The 13,558-nt window shown below is 45.8% G+C and overlaps 1 protein-coding gene across 1 annotated transcript in view; it reads right to left on the bottom strand.

The window, feature by feature from the left end:
* Positions 1-417: 417 nt before the first annotated feature.
* The window catches only part of BLVRA (biliverdin reductase A), a gene marked incomplete at both ends in the record, with an annotated part of 31,763 nt that continues 18,622 nt past the window's right edge, over positions 418-13,558 (bottom strand). Inside the window, 4 exons of the mRNA XM_080701171.1 lie at positions 418-676; positions 3,085-3,256; positions 4,438-4,545; positions 10,686-10,783. Of these exons, the coding sequence (XP_080557297.1) occupies positions 418-676; positions 3,085-3,256; positions 4,438-4,545; positions 10,686-10,783 (637 nt within the window). The remainder of the gene's footprint in view (positions 677-3,084; positions 3,257-4,437; positions 4,546-10,685; positions 10,784-13,558) is intronic.

Genomic DNA, 13,558 nt, shown 5'->3' with positions numbered 1-13,558 from the left:
TATTGGTCTTTAAGAATTACCAGCACCGAGTGGAGTCACCCAGTAAATACTGTGTGGGACAACAAAGTTCTTTAAAGCAGGGAAGGGAGTTGAAGTAAGCTTTGGTCGTGGTTCAGAGCGCGGGTCAGCTTTACAGCCTACTTCTGCTATTTATTACCTGGGTGACTTCCAACAAGGTTTCCCAGGGTGTTCATGACACAGACCTGGCCATCCCCGGCTCAGGGGAGGAGTAAATGAAATCAGCACACAGAGCGTTTGGCTCAGCTCCACCAAGGTAGGTTCCTCATCCCACTGCATGGTCCCCGACCCCAGACACTGCCCCAGCGCCGCGCCTAACAAGTTCGGTGTCAGATCAGAGCTCGAGGCCAGCTCTGGCTAAGCACCACGCTCTGGCCCATCTTGGCGCCGCCCCTCCTCTCACTTCTGCGGGCGGCAGTGTTTCTGGATTTCTTCTGCAAGTGCCAGGCAGTGCAGGATGCGCTTCTTCTCAGCCGCCAGCTCCTTCTCAGAGAACTGGCCCAAGAGTTTCTGGACAAATATATTTTGATCTTTTAGGAAAATGTTCTTATTGACTCCGACATTTGGCACATTCTCCAAGGACCCGGACTTGAAATGGAAGCTTAAATATCTGTTCCGTTTTAGACCAGGCCCTTTCTCTTCAATCCACGTCAGCGGACTGCAATGACAAAGAGTAAAGTTGGAGGTTACAGGGAAGGGCAAATGCGTGTCTGCCAGCACTGGGCCTCATCGTGCACCTATCTTTCCTGAAGCTGTGGCTCAATGTGGTGGCTCTGACATCCTGATCTCCCACAGGCCATGGGTGACTGTGTTTCTAACTTTTCTACCAGTCCTTTGTAGTGTGTGTGTGTGTGTGTGTGTGTGTGTGTGTGTGTGTGTGTGTGTGTGTGTTCTGGAGATTGAACCCAGGAACACTCTACTTGCAAGCTATACCTCCAAAACTATTTATTTATTTATTTGTGTGTTTGTTCGTTTATTTAGGGTTCGAATCCAGGGCATTCTACCTCTGAGCTATGCCCCAGCCCTATTTTTTATTCTTATTTTGAAACAGGGTCTCACGGAGTTGCAAAGAGCCTCACTAAGTAGTAGCAGAGGCTGTCCACAAACCATGATCCTCCTGTCTCAGCCTCCCGAATGCTGGGATTTCAAGCGTGCACCACCACACCTGGCTTGTTATTGTTTTATTTGGAAACAGGGTCCTGCTAGGGTGCTGAGAGTCTCACTACATTTCTAAAGCTGGCCTTGAACCTGTGATCCTCCTGTCTCAACCTCCCAAGTGTTGGGATTACAGGCATGTGTCACCGTGCCTGGCTTCTTTCATGTACTTTTGCCATCAAGCATGGGGGTTACTTCAAAGATTCTGTATAAAGCTGGGGATGGTGGTGCATGCTGTAATGCCAGTACTTGGGAGGCTGAGACAGAAAGATCACAGGTTCAAGATCATCCTCAGCTACTCAGTGAGGCCCTCAGCAGCTTAGTGAGACCCTGTTTCAAAATAAAGAATAAGAAATAGAGCTGGGGGGTGTAGCTTGGAGGTAGAATGCCCTGGATTCGAACCCTAAATAAACAAACAAACACACAAATAAATAAATAAATAGTTTTGGAGGTATAGTTTTGGAGGTTAAATCCCCAGTATATTAAAAAAAAAAAAAAAAGCTTTTGCAGTGCTGGGGATGAAACCTGAGACCATGCACATGTTAGGCACAGCCCTTTTAAAATTTCATTTCCCAGGCTGGCTTCACACTTGGGGTCTTCCTGCCTTAGCCTCCCAAATAGCTGGGATTACAGACATGAGCCAATGCACCTGGTAACATTTTTTGATTATTTTTACTTATTTTAAAAATTTATTTGATGTTATGAATTTTGTCCCTCCCCCTTTGTGGTACTGGGGATTGAACCCAAGGGTATTTTACCAACATCTATTTTATTTTCATTTTGAAACAGGGTCTCACTAGGTTTATGAATCTCACTACTTGCTAAGGCTGTCTTCGAACCCGGGATCCTCCTGTCTCAGCTTCCCACGTCCTGGGATTATAGGCGTGCACCACCATGCCCAGCTTCCTGTGTCTTTTGTGAGCATGGCTGGGGAGAAGAGCACAGCTTGGGGTCTGAGGATAGGTTGTCTGAATGTGATTCCTACCAAACTACCTATTATCTCTGTGTCCATGGGGAAGTTGCTTAATTTCTCAGACCCTCAGTTTGCTAAGTGATAATAGTACCTATTTCAGGGTTGACATAAAGATTAAATGCAAAACCCTTGTTGCAAAACCCTAAGTTGCTGAGGTTGGCCTCAAACCTTGGATTCTTCTGTCTCAGCCTCCTAAGTACTGGGATTACAACTGTGTGCCATCACCTATATATATATATATATATTTTTTTTTTTTGTGATATCAGGGATTGAACCCAGGAGCATTCTACCTCCAAGCTACAGCCCGAGCTCTATTTTATTTTTTATATGGAAACAGGGTCTCACTAAGTTGCTGAAGCTAGTTTTGAACCTGCGATCCTCCTATCTCAGCCTCACAAGTACTGGGATTACAGGCGTGCACCATTATACCTGGCTCCATGACTAGTTTTAAAAGCTTAGAGTAGCCAGGTATGGTGCTGCAAGCTTGTAATCCCAGAACTTGGGAGGCTGAGACAGCAGGATTGCAGATTCGTGGCCAGTCTCAGCAACTTAGGCCCTCTGCAACTTAGGCCATGTTTCAAAATAGAAGGATAAAATAGGACTGGGGTATAGCTCTGAGGTAGAATGCCCTTACCACAATAAATTAATAAATTAGCTAACAAATAGATAATAAGCAGATACTAATTACTTGTATGTCCACGGAAACCTGCTTGGGTTCTGTAAGCTGCCATTTACTTACTGGGAAATGGGCTTATGTTGGTCTTTGCCTTAAGGGGCCGCTGCCAGCATGAACTGAGGTGACATACACACAGGCGGTTCCTTGCTTGCAGCAGCACGCTGCTCTCTGCAGCTGGGAGCAGGCGCGCACCCTCAGGACGCCCTCCCGCTGCCCTGCGGCCGCCCGGTCCCGAGGTCTCCTGCTCCTTGCCGTTTCTTACCTTTTGCTCTCAGTCTCCAAGCGCACAGTCATTTTCATATACTGATCTTCCTTTCGCTCTTCCAAAGTGGCAGACATAAGAGAAAGCTCCCCAAAAAGGGCGACCAGCCAGGTCAGGCGAGAGATGCCGCTGAACGCGGGGAAGCCAAAGCGCTCTTCTTCCAAGGGGGCAGCTGCGGGGAATCACAGACACCATGAGAGCTGGGAGAAGCCCAGGGCCCCGGGGGCCACCGGGGAAGGGGGTGGGGGGATGGCAAGCCAAGCCTCAGGACAGGAGGCCCCGCAGGCGTGAGCGCGTTAAACACAGGCGAAAGCTCGGGGTGAACACAAACACCTTCACACAGGCGCCTCCCTTTTTTCTTTTTTTTTTTTATTACATTCAGTTCTGTTAGTGAAATAAATTCTACTGGAAACAGCAGTCAATCCAGCCAAAGATTATGAAGACTGGAAAAACACTTAACTCTGTAAAATTTTGATACTGAACTAGTTCAAAGGTATAACTACTTTCTTCACTTTTCAAGCTATCATGACCATTTATGGCATTTAAAGCTATTTTTGCTGGGCATGGTGGTGGATGCCTAATAATCACAGTATTTAGGAGGCTAAGAAAGGAGGATCACAGGTTTGAGGTCAGCCTCAGCAACTTAGTGAGACCCCGTATCAAGATAAAAAATAAAATAGGGGCTGGGCATGGTGGCGCACGCTTGTAATCCCTGCGCTTGGGAGGTGGAGACAGGAGGATCGCACAGGTTCAAAGCCAGCCTCACTGGCTTAAGAGACCATGTTTCCATATAAAATATAAAAAATAGGTCTGGGAGTGTAGCCCGGACGTAGAAGGTTTCCACCCCCAGTACCACCAAAATAAATAAACAAACAAACAAATAAAATAGGGCTGGGGATGTATTTCAAAGGTAGAAAGCCCCAGGGTCTGGGAGTTTAGCCCGGAGGTAGAAAGTTTCCAGCCCCAGTACCACCAAAATAAATAAATAAATAAAATAGGGCTGGGGATGTATCTCAAAGGTAGAAAGCCCCTGGGTTCAATCCCAAGTAACACACACACACACACACACACACACACACACACACACACACCTATTGCCATTTATACATTCGGTATTTAAAGAACCTGGATTCATAGGCTAAAATACCTTGGTTCTTTTACCAGATAGATTGAAATCACTAGTTAAAGAAATAAAAATAGATATTTTTCTCATAAAACATGAGAAAATTAAATTGGTCAGAGCCAGAAAGTCCTTAGCAAAATTTAATCCAAGCTCACTCACATCCTAGAGACAGGAGAGCCCAGCTGGCCTTCTGACCTCACCCGTCGCCTGCAATCCCATCTAAAACTGACCTGTGAAGAGAAGTGACCCTTTCAGCAGGTCTTTCCCCACCACTTCTTTTTTCAGGAATGCGAATTCTTCCATCAAGAGTTCAACATGCTCCTCATGTAAGACTCTTCCTGTCATGACAAAATGTCAGTCACCATCAGCTGTGTATAGTTGTATATCCCAGAATTACACGTCTTCCCCCAGCACAGGACACACAGCCTTACAAATAATTCCCTGGGCAGACAGCACTATACCCTTACATGTCCAGTGGAAGAGGGTTCTGGATCTATGCTTAAAACAGAAAAGAGAATCTAAGGAAGCAGAGTGGGGTCCATCTGCCCACCAAGGCGAGACCGGGGAGGCCCCTGACAGCCAGCAGGTGTTGGCTCATGTTCTAGACAGCAGGGGGCAGCGCAGCACAGAAACCCATGACAGAAAAGGGAACCAGGAAGGCTGAAGGAAAGGGCAAACACGAGTCTACTGAGAGCACTGCAAGAACCAGGTGATTTTCTTTTCTTTTTTCCTGGGGATTGAGCCCAGGGGCATTCTATCTTCAAGCTACAACCCCAGCCCTATTTTATTTTTATTTTGAAACAGGGTCTCACTAGGTTGGTTAGAGTCTCACTACTTGCTGAGGCTGTTCTCAAACCTGCGATCCTCGGAGTCTCAGCCTCCCAAGTACTAGGATTACATAAGTGTGTGCCACCCCCTCAACAAACCAGAAGATTTTAATAAACATTCCTCCCTCCAGGAAGGAGAAAGCCTTACTATTCATAACTAAATGTTGGATTGAAAGAAAGCTGTTGAGGCCGGGCATGATGGTGCACAACTGTAATCCCAGTACTTGGGAGGCTGAGACAGGAGGATCGCAAGATCACAGCCAGCCTCAGCTACTTAGTGAGACCCTGTTTTTTTTTTTTTTTTTTTTTTGAAACCCAGGGTCATTCAACCTCTGAGCTATACTCTCAGACCTATTTTTTATTCTTTATTTTGAAACAGGGTCTCACTGAGTTGCAAAGAGCCTCATAAGTAGGTGAGGCTGTCCACAAACTGCGATCCTCCTGTCTCAGCCTCCCAAATGCTGGGATTATAAGCATGCCTGGCACCTGAGACCATGTTTTTTTTTAATTTTTTAATTTTTTTTCGGGTGTGGGAATGGAACCCAGAGGCATTGACCTCCGAGCTACAACACCTGCCCTATTTTTTTTTATTCTTTATTTTGAAACAGGGTCTCACTAAGTTGTAGAGGGCCTCATTGAGTAGCTGAGGCTGTCCACGAACCGTGATCCTCCGGTCTCAGCCTCCTGAATGCTGGGATTACAAGCCTGTGTCACCATGCCCGGCTTGAGACCATGTTTTAAAATAAAGAATAGGGAGGGGGAGGGCATGGGGCGGGAACTGGGTAAGGGCAAACTGAGTGATGTGCATGTGTGCCTTCACCATCTTGTACTCCATTAGGATGGATGACTACAATGCACCAAAACAAATTTAAACAGGAAAAATAAAATAAAGAATAAAAAATATGGCTGAGGGTATAGCCCCTGAGTTCAATCTCCAGTACTGCAAAAAAAAAAAAAAAAAAAAAAAAGAAAGAAAAAAAAGAAAGGAAAAAGAAAAGTGCAAAATGTAGCTGGACATTGTGATACACACCTGTGATCCCAGTATTTGGGAGGCTAAAACAGGAAGACTGCAGGTTTGAGGCCAGCCTCAGCAATTTAATAAGACCCTATTTCCAAATTTAAAAATAAAATAGGACTGGGGATATAGCTTGGTGGTAGAACAGCCCTGGGCTCGATATCCCCCTCCTCTAGCACCAAAAGATAAATTAAAAATAAAGATGCAAAGTGTAGTTATGCTCTAGCTTCACTGAAACAGAACCTGGCCCCTGGGAGATGCTCCTGGGACATCTACTTTTGCCTAAACCAGCTTCACAGAAACACTACCAATGTTCTAGGCTTTTCTGCATCCCAGAAGTGAGCAGGTATGAATCCCTCCTACCTTTTTATTTTTAAATTTGGTACTGGAGGTTGAACAGAGAGGCGTTCTACCTTCTGAACTATACCCAAAGTCATTTGTATTTTTTAAATTTGAAACAAGGTCTTGCTAAGTTGCTAAGGCTGGCCTTAATCTGCATGCCTGGCCCTCCACATGCTTCCTAGCACATCAACATTGCAAAGGGAACTTTGGGGATAAGCAGAAGCTTCTGACACAGAATAGTTTAGAAGCTAAACTGCACAACACAGTCTGTGATAAGCAGAAGTTCCTCTTCTTGTGGGCAGATCTGTCCAGACCTCTGGACGGCCTGGGCATCTAGGAAGTTGGGCCTTTCTGGGAGCATGCTGTTGCTCTCCACTGTGCAAATGGTCTCTGTGTGTCCATACCTGTGGATACTAAAGATGCTGCATACTTTCTTTGCACCTTTGGTTGTTTTTGTTATTTGCTCAATGGTGCATCATGACAAAATATACACAGGATGCGTATGCATGTGTGTACACTCACACACTCATATACATGTATTCCTGGAGCTATTCACTGAAAGGGCCAAAGCAATAAGCTCACCTAGCATCCAAATCTTAGCATCAAAATACCATTAACCTGCTGGGCGTGGTGGCGCACGGGTAATCCCAGCATTTGGGAGGCTGAGACGGGAGGACTGTGGTTCGCAGACAGGCTCAGCTACTTAGTGAGACCTTGTTTCAAAATAGAGAATAAAAATTAAAGCCGGGGGTGGTGGCACACGTAATCCCAGCATTTAGGATTCTAAGACAGGAGGACTGCGCAGGTTCGAAGCCAGCCTCAGCTATTTAGTGAGGCCCTTTGCAATGCTGTTAGACCCTGTTTCAAGAATAAAAAAAAAAAAAAAATAGTAGCTCAGAGGTAGAACACCTCTGGGTTCCATCCACAGTATAGCAAAAAAAAAAAAAAAAAGAACATTAACCTTTACACACACACACACACACACACACACACACACACACACACGTCGTGGGGGAGAAGTCTAAACCATTTTCTGACCAAACTGTTTTAAGCCAGAGAGCAAGTAAGTACTCAAGGCATAGGAAACACAGTAGCCTTCATCAAGCAGTACCGTCAGTAACGAGGGAATGACACTGGGGCCACCTGAGAGAACGCAGTGAGTGCTGTGGAGGAAGCAGAGTAGAGGAATGGTCAACAAGCCATGGCGCGCGCCTGTAATCCCAGTAATTGGGAGGTTGAGACGGGAGGATTGCAAGTTCAAGGACACCCTCAGCAGCGTATTGAGGCCCTCAGCAACTTAGTGAGACCCTGTTTCAAAATACAAAACAAGCCGGGCGTGGTGGCGCACGCTTGTAATCCCCGCGCTTGGGAGGCTGAGACAGGAGGATCAAAGCCAGCCTCAGATACTCTTGAGGATCTCAGCAACGTATTGAGACCCTGTTTCCAAATAAAATATAAAAAAGGTCTGGGAGTATAGCCCGGAGGTAGAAAGCCTCTGGGTTCCACCCCCAGTACCACACACACACACAAAAATAAATAAAATACAAAAAAAAACTGGGCTGAGAGTGTGGCTCGGAGGTAGAACACAACTGGGTTCAATCCCAAGCACCACACGTGCACACCAAAAATAAAAAAGAAGAATGGCGACAAAATTGGGGAGAGGACAGCAGAAGGAAAGATGGGTAGAAAGTTACAGTAAGAGAGTGAGTGCTAGTGTTCCGTGGCAACTACCGTCAACAGCAATGCAATATCCATTTCAAAACAGCTAGAAGAGTTTGAGTATTTGCCACAAGGAAACAATAAATGTTTGGATGATAGTAAGCAAATCACCCTGATTCAATCACTGTATGATAAATAAATATACAAAAACAGCAGTATACAATATGAATTTGTTTAATTATGTATCCATTAAAAATAAAAACAAGACAGCCATGGTGGCACATGCTCGCAATCCTAGTACTTGGGAGGCTGAGACAGGAGGGTCACAGGTTTGAGGCCAGACTCAGCAACTCAGTGAGGTAGAATGCTCCTGGGTTCAATTCTCAGTACTACAAATAAATGCATAAATAAATGTAAAACAAACCTTCTCTAAAAATTAAATAAGTTCTATACTTTATTCAGACATTTTTAGTTTTAACCTAATGTGCCTCTTCTGTTTCAGGATCCTGTCCAGGATACCGCATTACTGTGTGTGTGTGTGTGTGTGTGTGTGTGTGTGTGTGTGTGTGTGTGTGTTGGTAATGGAGAGTAATCTCAGGGACATTTTATTCCCTAGCCCTTTTTATTTTTTGAACAGGGTCTCATTAGATTACTTAAGTCTTCCTAAGTTGCTGAGGCTGTCCTTGAACCTGCAATCCTCCTGTCTCAGCCTCCCAAGTACTGGGATTAGTACCACCACATTACATTGAGTTACCATGCCGCCAGTGCTCTTCTTGAGTTAAAAGTTTCTCAGACTTTCCTTGTTGTGTGTGTGTGTGTGTGTGTGTGTGTGTGTGTGTGTGTGTCTGTGTGTATGTGTTTTAGGAATTGGGGGTTGAACCCAGAGACATCCTACCTCCGAGCTGCACTCCCAGACCTATTTTATTTTTATTTTGAAACAGGTTTTCGCTAGGTTGATTAGAGTCTCACTACTTCCTGAGGCTGTCCTTGAACTTGTGATCCTCCTATCGCAGCCTCCCAAATACTGGGATTACAGGCATGTGCCACCAGGCCCAGCTTCCTTGTTCTTAATGACCTTGACAGTTCTAAAGAGTACTGGTCAAGTGTTTTGTAGAATGCACCTCAGTTGCGATGTCTAATATTTTCCCTGTGATTCGACTGGGGTCAGATGTTTGGGGGAGGAAGGTTACCAAGGTAAAGGGCCGTTTTACCGTTTTCATCATATCAAGGGCACATGCTATTCCCAGGACTTCTCACTGTTGACGTTGGCCTCGGTTGTCTGGCTGAGGCAGTGTGTCTAACTTCTCCAGTGTGCAACCACCCCCTCCACCTCCTTTCCACCGTGTGCTCTTGGAGGACAGCCACTACATACAAGGCATAGCCTTCCTTCATGAACTCAGGATATCATATAGTAGTGTTCACTACAGTTTGGCTGTGGAGGGCCCACCAAAGGCCTAGGTGTTAAAGGCCTGGCTGCAGCCGGGTGCTACCCAGGTGGCAGGCCCTTTAGGAGGTGCGGCCTAGCGGAAGGCAGTGAGGTCCCTGGGGGAGTGTCCTGGAAGGAGTGAGACCCACCCTCCTGGCTCTCTGTTTCCTGGCTACAGTAGGTAAACAGACCTCCTCCACCACCTCCCCACCGTGTGCTGTGGGCGACAGGCTGACAGAACCGGAGCCCAGCGGCCACAGCTGAAACCGCGGGACGGTGGGCCAGGGGCCAACAGGGGCTGCCGCCTGCAGGGGAGTGAGGTAGGTAACCAAGTCACCCTTCTTTCCTCTCTAAGTTGCCCAATCTCAAGTGTTCTAACAACGGAAAATAAACTAAAATACCCATTTCCAAGATTTCTAGGAAAATTAAGCATATGAAAAACTTAAAAGAGCTTCCAAGTTCCTGGCATATAGTAGACATTTAATAAATGGTTGCTCCTTTTGTGAAACAACAAAAGCTACAAAGAATGCACATAAGACAATCACTAATTGGGGAATTTTTCTATTAGCAATATAAGTAATAATAACTATCACATGCTGCGATACCAGCACAGGCAGAAACCAGTTTCTCTTTCTTCATTAGAGTAGAAGAAGCTGATAACCCTCAGATAAAAGTTGGCAAATATCCACCTCTCCGTCTGCCCTCCGCGTACCTCCCCACGTGTGCTACAGTGTGGGAGTGGGAAATGGGGTTTGGTTTTCAAGACATAAAGATGGTGCTGTTATGGTTTGGATCTCGAATGTTCCCCAAAGGCTCACGGATTCAGGCTTGGTCTCCATTGCAGCAGTGTTTAGAGGTGGGGCTTCTGGAGTCAGCTGTAGTGGCACACACCTATAATCCCAGTACTTGGGAGGCTGAGACAGGAAGATCACAGGTTTGAGGCCACCTCAGCAACACAGGGGCTGGGCTTTGGGGAAGTGACTGGATCACCAGTGGATTAATCCAGTGAGAGTTGATAACTGAATGGACTACTGGAAGGTGGGGAGCACTGTAAGAGCTGGGCCAAAATAACCTTTCCTCCCCGAAGCTGATTTTCTATGGCGTTTTGTCATAGCAATGGAATGCTGGCCAACACAGGTAGCACAGATATCCTGGAGGCAGAAACTCTTACTAAGAGGGTCTATGTTCCAGACAAAGAGCACACATCACCTTTCTGCTCGGCCAGCTCCCACAGCTCCTGGGCAGCTACTGAAGACAGCGTCATGGGGTATTCCACCAGGACATGCTTGCCAGCATTAAGGAACTGCCTTTGGAAAGAGAAAAGCAGGAAGAGAGTACTTCAAATAACTTCACTGAAATGCTCCGCAAGAGAGAACAGAATGTCTAAGTGCACCAGAGTACACGTGTTACCAACAGGGCCAAGCATCAGGGCCAGAGGGAGAATTACACCTGATATTTTTCTTTTCAGTACTGGGGATGGAAACCAGGGCCTTGTGCATGCTAGGGAAGTACTCTGCCACTAAGCTATATACACAGCACTTACTACAATTTTTATTTTATGTGAGGGTCCCATTAATTTGTCCAGACTAGTCTTCAGCTTGTGATTCTCCTGTCTCAGCCTCCAAAGTGGTTAGGATTATAGGTGTACACCACTGTGCCTAGCGATTTGATATTATTTTTAACTCTCCTGTACCAGAATTACTTTCTAATTATATATTAACTTGAATATTCACCCATTTTTTTCCAATTAAGTACTATTTGCCAGTTGCTTTGGAAAAGAAATAAAAATGTATTAACAGATAAATTAACTTGTTACCACATGGAAAAAAAATTTTTGGTACTAGGGATTGATCCCAGGGGAGCATTCTACCTTTGAGCTACTATACCCCCAGCCTTTTTTATTTTTTATTTTGAAACAGGGTCTTGCTAAGTTGCTAAGAATTTCATTAAGTTACTGAGGCTGGCCTTACAACTGCGATCGTCCTGTCTCAGCCTCTTAGGTGCTGGGATTACAGATGTGCACCACCACGCCCAACGACCACGTGACAATTATACCTACAAGCCAGGCACGGTGGTAGAATGCCTCCTTTGGTCCAATTTCCAGTAACACACACACACACACACACACACACACATACTACAGCTGCTGCTGCTGCTGCTGCTGCTGCTGCTGCTGCTGCTGCTGCTACCACCACCACCACCACTACTATAGCAGGGTGTTGGCACATGCCTGTAATCCCAGTACTTGGGAGGCTGAGTACTTGGGGATTGCAGGTTTGAGGACAGTCTCAGCAAGCAGCAAGACTCTCAGCAACCTAGTGAGACCTTGTTTCAAATAAACAAACAACAAACAAATACATAAATAAATATATAGGACTGAGAGTGTAGCTCGACGGTAGAGTGCCCTTGGGTTTGATATCCAGTAACTAGCGCGCGTGCACGCGCGCACACACACACACACACCACAGCAAAACCCATGGCAGTTAGCTCTGCTTGATGAAGTTGTAAAAGATTTCACCAATGACATATGATTTGGGTCTTGATGGATGGTAGGTGTCTTCCAGATACAACTCTGAGCAGCAGGGTCAGGGGCCTGGGCGTTTTGGAGGGTTCTGTCCATTTGTGAATTTGGATGTGGCAGAGAGTAGGTTACAGAGAACAGAGGGGAGTCAGGTTGCTAAAACAGCTGAGGATGGGCTGGGTGCGGTGACACAGATTTGCAATCCCAGTACTGGGAGGCTGAGACGGGGGGATACAGGCTTGAGATCAACCCCAGCAATTTAGCAAGACTCAGCAACCAAGCAAGACCCTGTTTCAAAACAAAAAAAAATTGAAAAGGGCTGCGGGTGTAGATCGGAGGTAGAATGCCTTGGTTAAATCCCCAAGTACATACATACAAAAATATTTTGAGATAGGGTCTCATAAAGTTATCCAGGCAGCTTGAACTCGCGATCCTCCTGCATCAGCCCCGAGTAGCTGGAATTAGAGGTGTGTACCACCGCAGGCTGGATGCTATCATCTTGAGATCATCGGATAAGCGTTTATAAGCACAGGAGCTACATGATCATATTTTTAAAGAAATCTACTCTGGTGCCAGAGAAGTTTAAGGGGACACAAGGGAAGAGTCCATTCTAGAGCTAGACTGATGGAGAAGAGATTGCCTGCATCCAGAACATAGTGGCGGCTATGGGAACCTAGGTGGGAGGCTGTGACGCAGAGCCCCCGCTGGCTCCTCCTGCCCTGGGTCCCACAGAGTGCTCGAAGCGCCCAGTGTGTGCACTCACAGCCGGGAAGGTGCTTCACTTCTCCTGCCCTGCAGTGTCATTTCTCCTCTTCAGTGACACCACACTCTCCTTATCCACTAACCTCAGAGCAAAACACTTCATGTTACTGGAACTCTGAGAGGTACTTCATGACACTGAACATAGAAAGGATCAAACGCTGGGAGCTGAGCTGCGGCTAGGAAGGAGTCTGGCATTCCTCGAGGGCACCGGCTCTGGATCAAGAACCATGTGATAAGGAGGCAAGCTCCGCTCAAACTCTTCTCAATTGGGTCTTTACAAAAAAATAAGACTTGGATTCTTATACCCCTGGTGGCCACCCTCTCTCCCTCCTTTTCTTCCTTCCTTTTTTTTTTTCCCCTTATACTGAGGATTGAACCCAGAGGCACTCTACTTCCAAGCTACACCCCCTGCCCTATTTTATTTCTTATTTAGAGTCTCATTAGGTTGCTGAGAGCCTTGCTAAGTTGACAAGACTGGCTTCAAATCTGCAATTCTTCTGCCTCAGCCTCTCAAGTACTGAGATTACAAGCGTGTGCTACCATACCTGGCTTATTTTTCATTTTGAAAAAGGGTCTCAGGAGGCTGTAGATGGACTCACTAAGTTACTGACACTGGCCTTAAACCTTTGATCCTCCTACCTCAGCCTCCCAAGAACTGGTGATTTCAGGTATGCACCACCAAACCCAGCTAAGATTGAATTCTTAATGTTTCTAATTACTGTGCACTAAATAAATACTAGTTCAACTTTTGTTTTCATTTCTTTGGCTGTTTTTAACTTTTTTTTTTTTTTTTTTTTTT

Source organism: Muscardinus avellanarius (assembly GCF_963383645.1).
Source record: "Muscardinus avellanarius genome assembly, chromosome: 9".
NCBI classification, from domain to species: Eukaryota; Metazoa; Chordata; class Mammalia; order Rodentia; family Gliridae; genus Muscardinus; species Muscardinus avellanarius.
This window is presented reverse-complemented; position numbering and strand designations above follow the sequence as displayed.